We start from the raw sequence: 20,232 nt of genomic DNA, 5'->3' as shown, positions 1-20,232 counted from the left end.
TACATAAATGTTATTTACTCATTTGCCTTTTCCAAGATTACTATGGCTGTCATGAATTTGTGTAGCTTTGCACACCACTGTACTAACACAAATGTCTGTAACTAACGGAATGAAACATTTCTCCCATCACACACACCCCATCAACCCACAACCCTACCCCCTCCCCACCTCTCACTTCCTTGGTAAACCAATATAAATGTATCATCTTCATATACAGGGAAATTGTTATGGAAAGGTTTGTGGTAACACCATGTAATGACTATCTCTATATGAGTTTGGGTGGTTCTGAAAAGAACTGTTGGTTTACGATAATTTTTTTAATTTTTTTTAAAGAAAGAATGATGAGCTACAAGTAAACTACCCTGGATGTTCGTTTTATTCGTCATGATAAAAAAACATGCAATTCCATATCTCCGGGTTTTCAAAACAAGACATCACAATTTTACTGGGGGCTCTAAATCCAATTTAGTCCACCAAAGGCTGCGAGCGGTTCAATTAAATTATTCATGTTTAGATCAGAGGCCATCATTGCTGAAGTGCAATCTGTGCTGGGCAGAACAGTGTACTTTGCTCAGAGTGCTACACACTGATTACTAAACAAGAACATGAAAATATAGAAACAAAACTTAAAGGATTTGGGTACTTTCTGTAACACAAAACACAATGTCCACAGATTTACATCAACTTTACACCAATTGAAGATAATGATACTAGAAAGCGTACCTTACAATATTAGATGCTGAGGTGCTGTAGTTTTTGAGAAACGAGTAAAACATTGTCATGAAAATACGTTTTTACATGCTAAAATAATTTTCGTCTCATGATCAGTGAGACGAAAATTATTTTCATGACATTGTTTTACTCATTTCTCAAAAACTAGAGCACCTCAGCAAGTAATATTTCCAGGAACGCTTTCTACTATCATTATCTTCAAACTGTGTAAGTTAAGGGTAGATCGTGGACATACTGTTTTTGTCCTACAAAAAGTACATCTATAGACCCTTTAACGATGTTAATTTGTCTATTTTCCTTTTTCTTGTTTGATAGGAACCATCGCCCGAACCAGAGAGAGAACCAACACCAGAGCCGGTAGGTTCCTAAAGAACTTCTTATCAATTGGAAGCAAATTTTGATAACCTCCAGGGCCCACTTTCATAGAGCTGGGCAAGCGGAAAAAAATTGCTTAACAATTGTCTGCTAAGCACAAATGAGTAGGGTACCGATCACAAATTGTACGTGTTACATGGTAGTTTGGCTGGTAATTATATTATGGTAAGCATAATTTTGTTGTGCTTAGCAACTTTTTGTGCTTGAGCAGCTCTATGAAACTGGGCCCAGGCGTTGAATTTCATCTTTGAGAGGGCAAGGCCATTTTCATTTTGCAAAGGGCAAGTCCATTGTAAAAGCTTGAAGGCTCTGAAGGGGCACCAAGACATGGGGCAACAGAGGCTGTGGCATCTGTGTAATTCAAATCCTGTAGCCTAAATGTCGCTTCTGAGAATAACAAGTGTTCTGACAAGTGAGCTTTTGCAGAACCCTGATAAAGCCTGTAAGCTTAAACACTTGATAAGCACGTAAATGCCACCACAGCACCGGGCACCATAGAAATTGCTGTGGGTGCCGTGGTTTATTTCGAGGCCTGGAATTTTTTCTTTGCTATTTGTTTTTTGGTCCCTTAAGGTCAAGTCACTCTGCAGCGATAACGTAAACGATAACAATCACGACGCAAAGATAACGCATTCTATTGGTTGAATCAGCATGTGCTTATTCTGCGTGGAGCAATTTAACCAATAAAATGCATTCTCTTCACGTCGTGATTGTTATCGTTTTCGTTATCGCTGCAGTGTGACTCGGCCGTTAAGCCTGGTTTATACTTCTTGGGAATACTTCATGTAAAGAATACTTCATGTGAAGTGTATTGTCTTGCGTCATGATTTGAAGGGTAGCGCACACCAGTCATGCGTTACCAACATTCGCTTCGCATTCGCCGAAAGTATAAACCGCACTTTACTTGTAGAGTAACGTTATGTACATGTATGTAAAGCATGAATTGTGAAAGTGTTATTGCATGATTAAAATTTGTAGGAGCCAGAACCGGAACTAGAACCAGTGGTGGAACCAGAACCGATACCGGTAAGAACTCACCCCTATCCTTCTCTTAAATATTGGGTGCGCTTGATAAGCTTCCCTGGGTCGGCCTCGCGGTGCTCACTCGGGTGAGCCCCTGACGAGAGCTAATCGAACGATCACACTCGCCCTCTCGTGGTGAAGTCATGCACCTCGGTTCACCCCCAAGTGACCCACTCTACAAGCAAGGCACTGGGGGCTGACCCGGCTGAGCCCCTGGAATGAGGTTAAAGCTATTCAAACGTAACGGGGGCAAAACGGGGTCGACCCAGGGAAGCTTAACGAACGCACCCTATAAGTCATACATGTAGGTCACATGTCAAAAGTCACAGGTCATATCTACATCGCTATGATCTGTGAGGGGGATAACCCTGTTTCAGCCCCAGGAGTAGGTGACGATGTGCCCATGGTGACCGTGCAGTGTTGCCCTTTTTTTTTTAAGAGTTTTATCCTTTTCGTTTAAATTATTTTTATTTTTTATTTTTTATGTGAATTGCCAAATAAATAATGATAATAATAATAATAATCTTTAATTGGTCGTGCATGGCCTTGTGATACATATGACGTGATGTCTCATTAAAACAAAATAATAATATCTGGAGCTATACTTTCCATCTTTATGTTAAATGGAAGAGAATGAGGTTTGTACTTTCATCTTTAAGCTCTAAGCTCATTTTTATTTTCACAATAAATGAATATCCCTGTTGTAGCATCTATCTTATAACTTGCATGATAATTCTTTAGGAGCCCGAACCAGTTCCAGAACCAGAACCTGTGGTAGTAGAACCAGAACCAGAACCGGTAAGAACTAGAATTCAACCCACCATAACTAAGGCCAAATAAAAAAATACCAGTTGATCGTCCCCTCCCTCATCCTTTTTTTTGATGCCGCATCCTTTTTGTATCAATTTTATGTGTATTTCTCAGTTAACTTACTAATCTTTCAAGAACTTTTTACTACATAAAGTAAGTGGTGACTTTTAACTGAAGAATTGGTGGCCATAGTTTGAATTAAAATGCTTGGCAGCCACCTTTGAAAGAAATAACAAATACAAAATAAACAGGCCCTCTTTCTCTTTTTGGGAAACCCTGACGATCAACTGGGTTTTTTTATTACTTGGCCCAATCAGAATCATTATGCGTTTACAGTGTAGTTTCTAGCTTGTAACTCATGACGGCTTGAGGTTTAACTTCTCTAAATTGCACGAACTTTCCAATCTGTGTTTGTACACCATGTAGTTTTCAGGCTGCTTCATAAAAGGACTTAAATAGGAACTTTTAATCAAAGAATTTGAATTTTCAAATGAAAGGAGCAGTCAGGTTTGCTCAGTGAGTCAGTTGTTTCTGGCTCTGCCTTTCACCTATGTGGACCCCGGTTCGAGCCCAGACCAGGACCTAATTTCATGGCTCTGCTCACCGCCAAATTATGCGCTTACGATTCCCCGCTTACGTGCCAACGCCAAATTTCTGCGCTAGCCTTTTAAGTGTAGATAACCTACATGTACTAACGAGTACAAAATTCGCCACTACCTTGTGAAATATGCTTGCCGTCGGCACAGAATGTCCTGCTTCTGTAAGCGCTGATTCTGTGCTACATAGTGGTAAGCAGAGCCATGAAATTAGGCCAAGAGCCTTGAATGTGGATTGGGTTTTACAGTCCCTACCTCCTGACTGCGATGGGTTTCCTCCCCGTCTTAAACTTGAATGTCTCCAGAGTCTTCTCTACAAAAAGTTGGTGTGATGTTTCCATTAGAATCTCGGCGACTATTTAGTCAGATAAATCTAAATGTAGTTACTATTTTAGAAGAAATTTTCCTCCTTATGGGAGGATCTGGCGAGATCACTTCAAGGTTTGATTTTTTACAAAATTTATTTTAGAAGAAAATTGTCCACCTTCAAATATGGGAACATAAGGTGAGATCAGTTTAATTTATGCAAATTTATGCAAATTTATGCATGACAACTCTTTAGGAACCTGAACCAGAACCTGCAGTAGAACCAGAAGCTGAACCTATTGTAGAGGTTGCTCCAGAACCGGTAAGGAGAATTTCCTCTCCAGTTCTTCACCACCTAACCTCCAATATTCTCACACTAATCCACCACTACCATTGAAGAAGGAAAGAGGCTAAAGTGGAACATCCTTTTCATCTGACAACTAACACCTGTTATCTCTTTGTAACTCCTATTCTAACTTGATTGGATCATACTCAAACCAGTTGGGCTGCTGACTGCCTAAATATGCTCATACTAACCCACAGTGTGATAACACCACTACCATAGCAGAAGGCGAGAGGCTGAAAGTGGAACATCCTTTTCATCTGACAACTAACGTGTGTTATCTACATGTAATTCTTCTTTAAAACTCTATGACACCACCAGGGCTGTATACATGTAGCATTACTTGAAATCTCCAAGAGGCTGAAATGAAACATCTTTTTCATCTGACAACTAACACCTGTTATCTCCATGTAATTCCTTATGCTTCTTATGGTACATGTATGGTGGATTAACACATAACTCCAAACACATATTTTCAAACTCAAAATTGTTATCTCCATTTCTACAGCTAACAACATTGTTTAAAAACCTTGAAACAAATTCCCCACAATTAAACAACTTTTACCATCTTCATTTCTGCAACTAACAACAATGTTTAAAACATTTTAACATATTCATGACAATTAACAAACTTCCGCATTCATGTCCCTGTATTCAGAAATTGATGTAACAAAAGTAGTAGAATTTGGCTTGAGGCAACTGACATAGAGAGTCAAATAACAAGGCTTTTCTTATTAGTTAATATATTTTAAAGGTTTCCGTTTGGTTCCACCTAACAACGAACATTGTTCAATTTAAACAAATATCCCCTTCACAACATTCTTGATGTCCAAGAAATATACCAGCATTTCTACTAAAAATTCCTAAGATTCCAGAATGTTGGAAGTTCAAAGTTAACAACCGTCATGAATGAGTTTCTTGTTTCTAAAAATAGAAGACCTTTTATACAAATATAAGACCTTCTATAAATAGTTTGCATTGAACCTTGGGATTCAATCAAACAACTCTAAATCTAAGACTAAATATCGATCTATAACTTTGTTTAAGTGAAGATTTCAAACTGTTTTCCTTTGTGTGCACATTTGTTTGAAATGATTATCTTTGTCTAATTAAGTTTTATTCAAAACTAACATGGTGTCTTTGAGGTTTCGTACATAAAATCTGAATTAAAACTACTTCATTATGGTACACTAACCTTATTTTCAATCGAATATCTTCAGCATCTATTTGATATGTTTTAACAATCCTCTCAGAATTTTCACTCTCAGAATTCAAATAATAGTTTTGTTCAAAGCTGATTTCTGTTTTATGCAGAAACGTTAACAACTACCTACAAATAAACCCGGGAAACATAGCTGCCATAATACATGAACAAAACATTTCATGACAAATTCATTTTAAGGTAAACAATAATCAGGCCTGATTCTTAATTTCTTAAAGAGCAAAGGCACTAAGGCATTTTATCCTTGGTTTGGTTAAGGGCACCTCTATGAGGAAATTGTACATTTCTATTGGGACATTTAAAGGGGCAGCAAGACAACGCCGAGGGCAGCCAAGGCATTTGCCTCTGTGAAGTATCGAGCCTGAAACAGGAATATTTCAAGGGGCATCAAGTCATTGAACAGAGGCAATTGCTCAAGTTGCCTCCATGAAGCATCAGGCCAAAACAGTGTCTGTATGAATGCAAAGGTACCACACAAAAATTGCATACTCTCGGCTCGTATTTGTCATGAAGTGTTGTCACAAATATTGCCACACACAAACAAAATTAAGGAAACTATTTGACAACATCGATAAATAAAACTGATGCATTTACAAATTGCTAACAAAAACTTAAACATTTCACAATACAAGAAAAATAAAACATGCCAAGAAACTTCTCTAACAATTCCATAGGAAGCAGAACCAGAACCTGAACCCGAAAGAGAGCCCACTCCAGAACCAGAGAGAGAACCAACCCCAGAACCGGTAAGATAACGAGCCACCACCTCTAAACATCAACAGGTGGTTTTTATTCTGCGGTGGAAGGGAATACTAAACTGTGTTATTAAAAATGCAAAATGGTGGTCTGAGAAGAAGGTATTGCTGTAGTGATAGTAGTAAATGAAAATTGGTCGAGCTTTTAGAGAGTCTACTCCAGAAGAGGGAGTCAACCCCAGAACCGGTAAGATAACGAGCATCAACAGGTGGTTTTTATTCAGCGGTATAAGAAAATACTGAATTGTGGTGTCAAAACGCAGAATGGTGTAATAAAATGCAAAATGTTGCCGATAAAATGGTCGTCTGGGAAGAAGGTATCGCCGTGGTTTATAAAGAAAATACAAGTGGTTAAAATCTTGACTGAAATTTGTTTTTCTCTTTGGCTGATTGCACAAACAGTTAAAGACACTGGACACTATTGGTAATTGTCAAAGACCAGTCTTCTCACTCGGTGTATCTGAACATATGCCAAAAATAACAAACCTGTGATAATTTGAGCTCAAACGGTCGTCGAAGTTGGGAATAATAATAAAAGAAAAACCACCCCTGTCACACGAAGTTGTGTGCTTTCATATGCTTGGTTTCGAGACCTCAAATTCTAAATCTGAGGTCCCAAAATCAAATTCGTGGAAAATTACTTCTTTCTCGAAAACAATATTACTTCAGAGGGAGCCGTTTCTCACAATGTTTTATACTATCAACCTCTCCCCATTACTTGTTACCAAGAGAGGTTTTATGCTTGTAATTATTTTGAGTAATTTCCAATAGTGTCCACTGCCTTTAACCAAATGATAACAGTTGCATTTTCCTATGGCTAACTTTGAAATTGCAAAGGTGAGAGATTTTAATAATTTATGAAGGTTTGTAGCTAAGCAGCTTAAGTTACTAACAATGTTATTGTTATCTATGTGCATGTAGTAGATTAAAATGGTAACTGTTGCATGTTTTTGAAATTGCAAAGGTGATACAAAGGTTTGTAGCAGCTTAAATTACTAACAATGTTTATTGATATCTATGTGGTTGATTAAAGAAAAGGTTATTTAGGTTTAATCTTTGCTTTTCAAAAGTTAGGATTTATCAACTGTAAGACGTGAAATTCGCTCAGGCAGTCAGGTGTTTTTATAATTCATTAAATTTTGAAGGTCCCCTTCTAACACTTCATTTGCACCCTAAACCACTCATAAACTCCTCCTTAAATACTGCTTTTTAAAATGTTCACCAAGGATGTGGAATCATTTTCCTGACAACATCTAGCAATCTCCCTCAGTAGCCACCTTCAAAATTTAAGAAATATCTTGCCTTTTTTTTAAAGACACTGGACACAATTGGTATTTGTTCATCACAGTTGGTGTATCTCAACTTATGCATAAAATAAAAAATCTTTGAAAATTTGAGCTCAATCGGTCCTCGAAGTTGCGAGATAATAATGAAAGAAAAAACACCATTGTCACACATCGGTGTGTGCTTTCAGATGCTTGATTTCGAGACCTCAAATTCTCAATCTGAGGTCTCAAAATCAAATTCTTGGAAAATTACTTCTTTCTCAAAAACTACATTACTTCAGAGGGAGCCGATTCTCACAATGTTTTATACCATCAACCTCTCCCCTTTACTCGTTACCAAGGAAGGTTTTGTGATAATAATTATTTTGAGTAAATACCAATAGTGTCCACTGCTTTTAAAGATGTTAGTGAGCTATTAGCGTCGGATTGGCACCTGCACAATTTAATTGTTAGATTAATTGCTTCCGAGTCTTTAAAGCTGTGACTCAAGTCGGAGTCTTTGGACACGAGTTATTAAACTCTTCTATTTTGCTGTTTTCTTCAACTCCAAGGTTCCAGAAAAGTTTGTCAATAAGGATCATAGAAACTGGTCATGGTTTTGATCGAGTGTGTAATTGATTAACTAATATTAACTTTCAGGACTATCCCTCTTTATCTTTCCTCCAGGAGCCCGAGCCAGCACCTGTAGTCGTCAGACCCCCAACCCCTGAACCAGCCCCTAAGCCTGCAGACGAACCTGACCATGCAAAGAGTAGGGCGCCCCCACCCCCTGAACCCGTTAAACCTCAGAAGGAAGCACCGGCTAAGGCTGCACCGCCACCCGCACCTGCACCTAGTGAGGTAAGTCTTGGTTCCATCCTCAAGTTCCCTGTGTACAATGGTGATATTGTATACTAATTCCCATCTACCAACAAGTGACCAGACTGTTTGGTTCATTTGTATATTTAAGGTTTTTTTATGAGATATTAGCTAACATGTCAAGGCCGAACGTCCACTTGAAGGTGATTGGGCTATTGACTCAAATCAACTGTAACCAGGGGTATGTTCCCACCTATTTCAGGGGCTACTCGAGGATGTTGGCATGGGTATCATCCACTAGGAGCCTGGTTGGAAGAGCAGAATCATAGAGTTATTATATAAGAACTAGAGGGCGCACTGGCCTATATACGCGACTTGGCATGTGCGCAGGCGGCCATTTTCTAAGTTGAACAAACAGGCATTTTATAGCGTATGTTTGTGCGGCCATTTTGTAAGTTGAAAAAACAGCATCGCGTAGCGTTCAATAAACACAAACTCCACTGTGTGTTTCTTATTCAACACGCGTACAGAATGGCGCGCGTGTCTCCTTCCGGTCCTGTCGTGTTTGTGCAAGAAGCATCACCAGTGCGCCCTCTAGTTCTTATTTATAACTCTATGGTTGCCACCTACTCCAGGGGCTACTCAAGGATGAAGGCAACAGGGGTTTCTTCCACAAGGAGCCTGGTTGGTAGAGCAGAATGCACTACCTTCACAACTTTTTACAGAGCATTTATGATCAAGTGCCTTGCTCAAGGGCACAAGCATCACGACTCGACCATCACGACTCAACCCACATTCTGCTTGCCAGAAACACCAGAGTCCAGTGTTTTGTGTTAGTAACATCTATACATTGTACATGGCCGAGCTCTGGTGTTGTCAGCAGCAGAGTGTAGACTCGAATCCTGGTCATTTTACTTGGGCTCTTCAGCGAGGCACTTAACTGTAATTGCTTTCGTAAACAAGTTGGGGAGGTAGTGCATTCTGCTCTACCAGCCAGGCTTCTAGTAGATGATACCCAATCCTACATCCTTACGGACTGTGAAGAGGGTAACCCTGTTTCAGTCACAGGAGTAGGTGGCTTCTAGTAGATGATACCCAAGCCGACATCCTTACGGACTGTGAAGAGGGTAACCATGTTTCAGCCCCAGGAGTAGGTGGCTTCTAGTAGATGATACCCAAGCCGACATCCTTACGGACTTTGAAGAGGGTAACCCTGTTTCAGCCACAGGAGTAGGTGGCTTCTAGTAGATGATACCCAAACCTACATCCTTACAGACTGTGAGAGGGTAACCCTGTTTCAGCCACAGGAGTAGGTGGCTTCTAGTAGATGATACCCAAGCCGACATCCTTACGGACTTTGAAGGGGGTAACCCTGTTTCAGCCACAGGAGTAGGTGGCTTCTAGTAGATGATACCCAAACCTACATCCTTACGGACTGTGAGGAGGGTAACCCTGTTTCAGCCACAGGAGTAGGTGGCTTCTAGTAGATGATACCCAAGCCGACATCCTTACGGACTGTGAAGAGGGTAACCCTGTTTCAGTCACAGGAGTAGGTGGCTTCTAGTAGATGATACCCAAGCCGACATCCTTGCGGACTGTGAAGAGGGTAACCCTGTTTCAGCCACAGGAGTAGGTGGCTTCTAGTAGATGATACCCAAGCCGACATCCTAGCGGACTGTGAAGAGGGTAACCCTGTTTTATCCCCAGAAGCAATGTGCCCCTAGGACAGTCGTCCGTGGTCTTGTGATGTTAGGCAATCTCTCAACAAAAACTGTTAAATAAACAGTAATCTGTTACAAATATTTATACTTTGATGGTTCTCGCTTTCTTAAAAACACAGGGAAGTCTGGATTTATCTGATATGGCCAAAGCAAGAGCTCTAGCGGCCGGCAAGAAGAAGAAGAAGGCAGCATCCAGCGCCGACTGGAGGACGAAATACAACGCTTTCCAGAACTTGTAAGACTTACCGACAATTTAGTCCAATTTCTGTTTGTAGTTTTTATTTTTAAAGTTGCTGCCGTGGCCCTCTCTTGCTAAAATAAGTCGGGCATACTCACAAAATGTATAAGGTATTCACACTAGTGATGATTCAACTTCACAAAACGGATTCATTACTTATTTTTTGAGGGGGCACGGTCGCAGTTTTATTTTACAAGGTTTTGTGGACGTCTCATCAGTTATAGTGACGAGTTTTGTTTTGATTTTGTCTGTAATTTTATAAGGTCATCAGTTACGATCCAACTCTATATAATCTTAAAACAAAATGAGAATGGAGTTGTTAAGACGCTGTTAAATTGAATTTTGGTGTTTTTTTGTTAAGGAAAGCAAGATGGTTTTTCAAAAAAAAGTAAATCTTGAAAAGAACTTGCCTGTCACAATGTTTGTTATTTTTTTCCTGCAAGTTAAGAAAGATTTTGTCTGCCCCATGTCTGGATCTTTGTGAAATTTGCACATTTTGGACAAGCCTGGATTTATACAAAAGCCATGTGGGGTGTAAAGCTTGGTTCATACAAGAGTTGACGTCACTGTATGTGCGCAGTGGATACTCGGTAGCTAGTTGAGCACAGTATAACTTAAGTGAACTGTTTGTTGCGAAATTCTGTGGTCAAATTCACTTTGAACTCGCATGACCTTTGAACCGGGCGTTAATCACTGAGGTTTCAGTCTTGAGGCTTGATTGAAATATTGCACCAGACTTTGATTATTATTTTCATTTTGAATGCGAGTACCCTTTGTCATCGGCAATTCAGCATCGGCGATAACATTTCTTTGTTCATTGACAGTATTCATTGGAGTTACAATGAAAGATTGATACTTCTGATAAGATAAGACTTGTGGACAAGTCGTTAAATGTGGCGGTACATGCTCTAACGTCTATTTATTGCTTTCTCCTGACTACTGCCTCACGGGGGTTGTAGTTGCAAGGTCAGTAATTTTGCGCAGGGCATTAGTTTTGCGCAGGGCAGTAGTTTTGCGCGGAGCAGTAATCTTGCGAGAGTATAGTTGCGAGAGAGTTGTTAGCGCTGTAAGATGATTCTTCGGGGGTCTCGCGAAATCAATTTGGTGTTCTCTTATGTTCGCTACAAAATTGTACCATTATTGCCAAAGGGATGACTACTGCCCAAAGGAGCCATAGTGCTGAAGCAAAAGCCTTGCACGGAGCAGTAATGTAGCGAGAGTATAGTCGCGAGAGAGTTATTAACGCTATCACCTAACGATCATTTAACAACTTTTCAACAAGTTCAGGAAAGATAAGCAGAAAAAAATGAAGTTGAAAAATCCAGATTTTGATTCCAAATGTCTTGGTTAAAATTGATTTACATTTTTTTATTAGTTGTTATGTTTACATTTTATTTTTCGTTTTTGATTTTTTGTTTTCTTTCATTTCCAGTTTTAAAAAACGAATATTTCCAGTTTAAGAAAACTTATTCTCTAGGAACAATTGACAGCTACTATCTTTATTTCGTTGTATTCAGCATTCCATTTTGGGATAGATAGAGTATTCAACAGTGAAGAGATATGCACAATTTTGAAAATAATTTCACAAATGTACAGTTTATTTTAAAATTCCAGTGGTGTTACGTATATATGCAAGAATTCAGAAATTAGTTTAAATTACAGAATAATGTTTAATGGACACAAGGTTTACTACGGACTATTTTTCTAGCAGTTGTAAAGTTGTACAAATCAAAGGAAATGATGAAAAAAACAGAAGAAGTTTGTTTATGTTTTTAGAGACTTGGCCGAATTTCATGGCTCCGCTTACCAACGAACTTTGCGCTTACGATATGACCATTCTCCGCTTACTGTACAAGCGTGGAATTTCTGTGCTAGGTTTGTAGCGAAGGATGCCTAGAAACATGAGTATGCAGGCGTGTAAACAAATAGTCCGTGTTTACCCAGGAAATACGCTTGATGTAAGCGCGAACTTCTCGGCCACCATAAGCGACAATTGTTTGCTTACGGTAAGCAGAGCCATGAAATTTGGCCCTGATATTAGGCACTATGCAAACATTGCACAGAAAGTTATTTTGTTGTATTTTTTATTGTATTCATTGCTTTTCCAACATTCATGAGTTGAATGTGTCTTCAATTTCTAGCGACAATTATCAGAAATCATTTTTTCAAATGATATTCATAGGATTGTCATTCACTAAGAATGTAGGGCCAATCAGATGTAACCATTTTGAAAGTATTCATAAACTGACCAATCAGATGATCTCCATTGAGAATGAGCCAATCAAAATTATCCTTGAGCATTGCATGTTAAAATAATCTTTATAAGGAGAAGCCATTTTGAAAAAGCAATAAATTATGTGTGAAGGTTTGAGAAAGAAAGAATTGTGTATTCGTCTTAAAAGCAATAATTAAAACTTGTGTCTAGCACCTACATGTAGATGCAAATCTGTGGCTGGTACAACTTCAACAACATGGGCTAAGCCTATTGCTTAGCAGGGAACCAGTGACGTTACATGTTGTTTTCATTGGTAACCTGTGAGAAGGATTGTATTGAAAAACAGGCATTACATGTCATGTAAGGTACCAGTCATACCAGTGAGAAACGGGCATTACATGTTATGCAGAGTACCAGTGACAAAGATGCATTACATGTTATGCAGGGAACCAGTCCAAAACTTAAGCATTACATGTTGTGTACCATACCAGTGAGAAACATGCATTACATATTATGCAGAGTACCAGTCAAAACAAAGACATAACATGTTATTTTGCCTGGTAACCTTGGTGTCTGTGCTTAGAAGATTTGTCTGCTGAAACAGCCCCTTATGAAAATGGACCATGTAATGGGAATGCTCCATTAAAGAAAGAGGCTAAAAATAACACATCCTTTTTTATCTGGCAACTTACGCCTGTTATCTCTATGTAATTCTTGAAACAGAGGACCCCATTGGATCATGCACAAACTAGTGGGGCTGCTGACTGCCAGGCAAACAAACTGCTCATTCATTAAGTTTAATGACCCAAGTAATTCATTGTAGACACACTCGCTCACTGAAAAGGATGTATACTCAATTTGTGTGTGATCATACTTGGAAACTTTTTAATGGACCTGTCCCATAATAAGGAGTTTTTACTAACAACTTTCGATTTGTTTCTACCCAGGAAATAAAATGGAATGCGTGCAGCGTGATCGTTGCGTGCACACAGTCCACACTTCGACCATGACGGACTTGTAAAGTATTGTCACTCCATTTTATAACTTCGTAATCCATCTTTTCCTCTCCTTTTTTGTCATTTTTTAGTTTGCTTAATCATATTCCTTTCAGCTTGAATTTTTGCTTTGCTTTTTTCTTTTTCTGACTTGTATTTTTAAACACAACACAACAAACCATTATGTTTTTGCTGATGATGAAAACAAAATAATCAATGCAAGAAATGTAGACGAATGCAGGTTATTTTATGAGGAAAGAAATCATGTCTTGGTAGAAATAACCTTTGTGATTATCTTGAAGAGAGAAAGAGCACCTTTTTTCCATTTAAAGAAAGGAAAATGTAGTTAATTTTTTTGTGGCAAAAAGCTGCTTGCTTGTGAGTCAAGTAGAACAGCAACGCCAGAGGCACTTGACTTGATTCGGCTGGGCGTTATAGTTGGCAGTGTAGTAGTTCCCAACACCTGGTCTCTGTCTTGAGACTGTGTCAAGACCCTTTTCTGCAGTCTTGGGTCTCGTCTAGGTCTTGGATTGCAAAAGTCTTGGACTCAGAAGGGTTGATCTCGATCTTAGGACGTTGGTCTTGGTCCTGGGGTCGATTTCATAAAGAGTTAGGACTAGTCTTGACTTAGGACTAATTCTAGGAGATATACAAATTGCATGGATAGTCCTAAGTTAGGACGAGTAACTGGTCCTAACTCGAGATAAGACTAGTCCTAACTCTTTGTGAAATCCACCCCAGGTCTCGGACTTCCAGGTCTCGACCACAACAATGATAGTTGGTTAATTGACTTGTGACGGATAAATAAGCCCCGTTTGTTTTTATTTTTTCGAATTCACTGTCCGTCCATGACTGTACTCCAACCTTCTACCTCCCCCCCCCAAAAAAAATACCGGGCGTGCCTCTGTTAATTTTTTAAATCAGGAATACTGAGTTTTGCCTTGGTTTTTGAAATAACGTGATTCTACTTTTCGTTGTCTGGTTGGCTGTTTACTTCGATATGTATTACTGCATGTAGTGTGTTTGTGTGGTTGGAGCAAGGGTCCTTGCTCTATGGTTTAAGCAAATCCACAGTCACCCTCCCAGTGCGGTGGCTCCACATGTAATCGCTGGCAAGTGTTGAATGAAAGTGGTGTACTATTTGCATGTTGTGTTTCGCTGGTTGTGCAAAATTGTTTTCCATTTTGAGGTATGTTGCTGAAGACCCTGTTTTTGCAGCAAGATGGTTGTTTGTCTGTCTGATATTCCCAGTTTCTGTCCGTGTTATATCAGTCGCCAGTCTTAACTTTGGCTGGTAATCAGTCATCTAACACTGATGGAGTATAGTTAAAGCGGATAACCAGTCGTACTCTAAGTCTTGCTCCTGTATCCCCAAGGCATATTAAACGAAACTCTGTTGATGGTACTGACAGAAATACAACTCTGCTAAAGTTGTTTTTGATACAATTGCATACACCTTACTTCCCTCCCACAACCTTTCCTGTCCCCTACCTTTAAAAATCACTCTGGCCACATTGCATAAAGCTATTATCTGCTAAGCAGATTTGTGGTGCTTGTTATGGGCGAAAAACATGTGTAAGCACCAGTATAAATGTATTCCATTGTTGCATCACACATCTGAGCTCAATTTTATCGAGCTGCTTAGCACAAAAAGTAGCTAAGCACAATGAAGTCCTGCTTACAAGAATAACATTAAAGCCGATATACCATGGCCCAGTTTCATAGAGCTGCTTAAGCACAAAATTTTGTTTAAGCAAAAAAATCCTTGCTTAGTAAAATCAGACTACCGGCCAAGACTCCACTCAATTGTTATGCTAAGTAAACCACAGCTAAATACCAGTCACAAGCAATGTATATGGCATGATATTTTTGCCAGTAACATGTGTAAAATAAGCGAGCTATTTTCGTGCTTAAGCAAATTTTTGCTTAAGCAGCTCTATGAAATTGGCCCCATGTCACTTGTACAATCTGTATCTGGCATCCTGCTATTTGTGCTGAGTACACAATCGTAAGCAATACTTTCTGTTAAAGCAGCTCAATGGAATTGGGCCCTGCTTACAGAAACTGCTGTCAAGTAAGCAGTTAACAAGTAAGGTGGGCACAGTAAAAACATTATGTCTGCGGACGTTGTTTTTGAAATTGGTCCAAGAGCACATTCATTTTCTCTCAAATCACCCACCCCCCCCCCCAACATCCCCCCCCCTAAAAAAAAAAGAGAGAAAAGAATTACGATATCCAGTGAAAAATTGTTTCAAAATGTTTTGTTCATGTGGACAATGTAAATATCAAATTAATGAAGTTGTATGCACTGCTATAGATTTGAACATCTTGCCTTAGCTACATTGTACATGCATAGCGCACTCTGTAATCATTCCACTTCACACGTTCAAGTCATTTTGTTATTTTTACCATAAACCTCAAAAGTAGAAACATGATCATGTCATGAATAATTAATTTGTTCATTCACAATTCCATTTGGTTGTAATTTAAAATATTAGTTAAAAAAAAACATTTTGAGTTTATAGAGGTTGACAATGATCGCAAATTTAATCATGTTTATTTTCTAAATGAAATTAAAAACTGGATTTAAAAATTTGATGAATTTTTCACACGGTTATGAAATGGCAAAGTACTTGCGAATAATTTTGTCCGAAAGTGACCTTTATGTTAGTCTTTGTTTTCAGTATATGTTTGAGTTTCTCTGACTAAATTTAATTGCAATTGACGATTTAAAAACGAATGACACAATGAATTAGATTACATAAATATTCATATAGCAAACTTTTCAATCTGACCAAATGAATATGCATGAATGTAATTCGCATCTGTTTTCTCATTTTAAACTTGTAGCCGATGAAAGGTGCACAATCGAATAACAACTTTTCCTAGTTTTTCTTTGGTTATTTTATTGCTATGGCGAAACACAATCCTACTAATTGTTTGTTTAAACCTTTAAAATAAGTTTTTGTAATGTAACATCGACTCTTTCTGTTTTTATGGACGATTCCCCCAAATTGAAACATAAGTAAAGTGAATTCAGCTTTTTGTTTCAACAGTAATAACAATGTTCAGAAGGGCTTGAAACTGACTTTTTTCTCTAATTAGACAAAATTTGAAGCGGAGAGTTGCCTGGCTGCTCTTTTCAGAACTTGGCGGAAAACCTGTTGACCAAATTTCTTTATAGTATATGTTACTGTCAGCTGTTTTGTTTCAATTAATCTGAATATATTTGCATGATTTTGTTATAAATAATAATGTGATTTGTTATAATTTTTTTTATAAATAATCTAGAAGTTGCATGCCCTTAAAAAAATAAGAAAGACTATGCTGTGGTGTTTAATAGTACTAGAAATTACTGCATGAATATTCATTTGTTTTTCATAAATATTCATGAGCTTAAATATTCATAAAATTCTAAGAAGGGACCATGTTTATTTTGATTTGCCTTTGGGTGTGTTTAAAGTAATGTTTTTGTTTAAAAGGTATACTTGTTTATTAGTTCACCTAACTTGAAATTTCTGAAATGTATACAACAGTGAAAAGCTGTTAAAGGGAAGGTACACTATTGGTAATTGTCAAAGACCAGACTTCTCACTTGGTGTATCTCAACATTATGCATAAAATAACAAACCTGTGAAAATTTGAGCTCAATTGGTCGTCGGAGTTGGACGAAAATGATGAAAGAAAAAACACCCTTGTTGGACGAATTTGTGTGCTTTCAGTAGGAATAAAAGACTTCTAGCTAGAAGTCTTTTATTATTTTAGTGAGAAACTACCTCTATTTCAAAAACTATGCTACTTCAGAGGGAGCCGTTTCTCACACTGTTGTATACTACCGCCAGCTCTCCATTGCTCGCTACCAAGTCAGTTTTTAAGTTAATACTTGTTTTGAGTAATTACAAAATGTGTACCCTCCCTTTAATGAAAGAAAACGAACACCATCATATGTAGAGAACTCTTTGACAATTATGTTCAACTTTTAAGTGAGAACAAAATACAAACACGCACCCCAGTCACAAGAGTGAGTGTCACTAGATGTGGACAAGTCGTTAATGGTCTGCCGCGGGGTGAGATAGTCGAGTTGTGGTGATGCTCTCACAAGATCACTGCTCTTGAAGGAACTGCTCGTTGCCGACTTCTACTCTTTGGACCGTAGACGTGAGAGCAGTAGTCTCACGGGGCCAGCGGTCTCGCGAGAAGATTCGGAATTCTATCACCGCGACAGACATTTAACGACTTGCCCACAAGTCTAGGTTTCAAGTCGTATTATCAAATGCAGTTTATTTAGTTGTGTTATGATTTTATTTCTTAATTGTTGCAAGCTTTAGCTTCTTCTGTAGTTACTCTTTAGGCACTAAAATTGCAATGTATTTGGGTGTTTTACTGATGGGTTATGATCTATGTAAATGAGAGTCTATCAGAAATGGGCAGTTTGTAGATAATTATGGATTTTAATAAGAGATAAAGATGTTTCAGTGCAAAAACTTGTAAAGTAGCACTAGCATTTCAGAGCAAGTTCAAGCGGGCACCCATGGTTGACTATCGACCAGCTACGTACATGCGCAGTGACGCACTCACTCGAACGACTCATTTGAAAGTCTAGTCAACCTTATGCCTTTTTGCTATAGTGTCACTTGTTCCCCTCTGCGGCTTTACACGTTTGTGAAAGGAACATGCTGTTGGGAGCAGTGAAGGGACCATGGGCTCAAGGCTGGTTCTAAATGGTTGACCACAGTAGTCAACCAATGGTTCGAGTGCCAATGGTCAACCTTTAGTTAACCCTTGTGCACACTCGAACTTGCTCTAGGTTATGCGCAAGTCTGAAATCGTCTGAATGTTGTGTCTTGCTTAAAATAGCTTGGATATACACACACACAACAAGTATGGGCGTAGGAGTGAAATACAGCGTTTTTGCACTGAGGCTTTGATAATTTGAATTCTTCTACTGGCAAATCTTACCGTGACCATATTTGGAAGTCTGTGAATTGTGATGATTTTATGTAAAAACTACAACAATGTAAATCTTTCATTTTGAATGTATTTTTCTACAATAACTTTAATGACTAATTCAAGAGGTTTAGAGATAATATAAAATGTTTCATTTTTTGTCGAATACGATCATGAGCATGTACACATTTCAGATCTGAATCATGTGGCGGCCATGTTTGTCTTATGCCTAGTGTCTACATGTACAAAAGGATTATGTACTTCATTATGCAAAAAATGGGCCAGACTATAGTTTATCATGGAACATTGGTGTTGAGTTAAGTTGATTGTTGTTTATCATTGGCTTCTGATAACCTCTACTGTTTAAACCTTCTATTATGGATGTATGAAAAAGATGATATTATTTGTGAAGGTTTCTTAAAGGTTTTTTCATTGTTTTCTTGGGTGAATAGTTAATATTTAGAGATCTGAAATGGAAAAAAAAAACACTAATATTTGGAAACAACATTGACAGATACTACACAGTAATGGGTAACACATTTTCAAAAATAATTTTTCCAAATTTTAAAATTTTAGTGTCATGGATTATGTAATCTGGAATATACTTCAAGCAAATTAACTTAAAGGCACTGGACCCCATTGGTAATTGTCAAAGACCAGTATTTTCAATTGGTGTATCCCAAAATGTGCACTCAAGTGGCCATTAAAGTTGCAAGAGAATAATGAAAGCAAAACCACCCCTGTTGCACAAATTGGTGTGCTTTCAGATGCCTAATAAAAGGCTTCAGTTTGAAGTCTTTTATTATTTGAGAGAGAAATTATCTTTCTCAAAAATTATGTTACATCAGAGGGAGCTTTTTCTCACAATGTCATCAACAGCTCACAGGTGTTAGTCACCTAGCTCGTTGTTATGCTAACAATTATCTTGGGTAACTACCAATAGTGTCCAGTGCCTTTAAATCAGTTGGAAAAACCCATTAAGATCATATTGTACAGACGATTGGTAACATTAATGAATGAATTTCACTTGACTCAGTAATACAATATCTATTCTTATTTTCTATACAATTAACGATGTAAATGTAGCAGGTAACATCATATGCCTTGAATTCACAAAGAGGTAGGACTCGTCTTATCTCGAGTTAGGACGAGTACCTCTTCCTAACTTAGGATTAATCTTAAGGGCTGCATTCTACAGGGCAGGGTTGGGACTCGTCCTAAGTCCTAAGATTGGTCTTAAGTTAGGAAGAGTTTTGTGAAATCGACGGCAGTCTATCCATAGACCTTTATTACGGTGCAGCCATCTTGAATTTCTCCCATTGATATCAATGTTGCCAAACCGAGGCTGGAAGAACAAAATAGTCTGGTTTCTAATTGCAAGATGATTATTAGTATTCATTATTGATATTTGGTATGAGGAACATGACCAAGATGGGGGTAGCATGTTAAAGGTCTATTAGAAAAGAGGTGGTTTATAGGTCTTTTGGAATCAAAATGAAGAAAAAAATGTAAATTTCTTTATTGGACCTGGGCCCAGTTTCATAAAGTCTGTAAGCACAAAAGTTTGCTTAGCATGAGAATAGGATTACCAACCAAATTTCATTGTGATATTCAGGATAAGCGAACAACAGCTGAACGCCAGTAATAAGCAATGATATGCAACAAATTAAAATTTGGTTGGTAATCTTTTTTTTTATGAAGGAAGAAATTTCATGCTTAGCGAATTTTTGTTGCTTAAAGGCTTTATTGGGCTCAAAGACTTGTGATATTGTGTAATAAACAATGGATTGGATGTGTATAATTAAATAAAATTAAAGAATGAGGTGCTTTGCCAATTATTAAAAATAATTAAATAAAACTATGATGAGTA

At 38.1% G+C, this 20,232-nt stretch overlaps 1 protein-coding gene across 7 annotated transcripts in view; it reads left to right on the top strand.

Moving 5' to 3' along the window:
- Positions 1-20,232, top strand: part of LOC139943494 (uncharacterized) — a 43,226-nt gene extending 22,994 nt beyond the window's left edge. For 2 of the 7 annotated variants that reach the window (XM_071940307.1, XM_071940301.1), the window contains 8 exons: positions 1,048-1,089; positions 2,086-2,133; positions 2,872-2,928; positions 4,099-4,164; positions 6,082-6,153; positions 8,115-8,288; positions 10,087-10,202; positions 13,368-20,230. In XM_071940307.1, coding sequence (XP_071796408.1) covers positions 1,048-1,089; positions 2,086-2,133; positions 2,872-2,928; positions 4,099-4,164; positions 6,082-6,153; positions 8,115-8,288; positions 10,087-10,202; positions 13,368-13,374 — 582 coding nt within the window. In that variant the 3' untranslated portion in view covers positions 13,375-20,230. Of the gene's footprint in view, positions 1-1,047; positions 1,090-2,085; positions 2,134-2,871; positions 2,929-4,098; positions 4,165-6,081; positions 6,154-8,114; positions 8,289-10,086 lie in introns of all 7 variants that reach the window. The other 5 variants (XM_071940302.1, XM_071940303.1, XM_071940304.1 and 2 more) reach the window with 5 other exon arrangements.

This window comes from Asterias amurensis, chromosome 10, assembly GCF_032118995.1.
Source record: "Asterias amurensis chromosome 10, ASM3211899v1".
In the NCBI taxonomy this organism is placed as follows: domain Eukaryota; kingdom Metazoa; phylum Echinodermata; class Asteroidea; order Forcipulatida; family Asteriidae; genus Asterias; species Asterias amurensis.
Note: the sequence above shows the minus strand (reverse complement) of the source record. Positions and strands in the feature narration are given on the sequence as shown.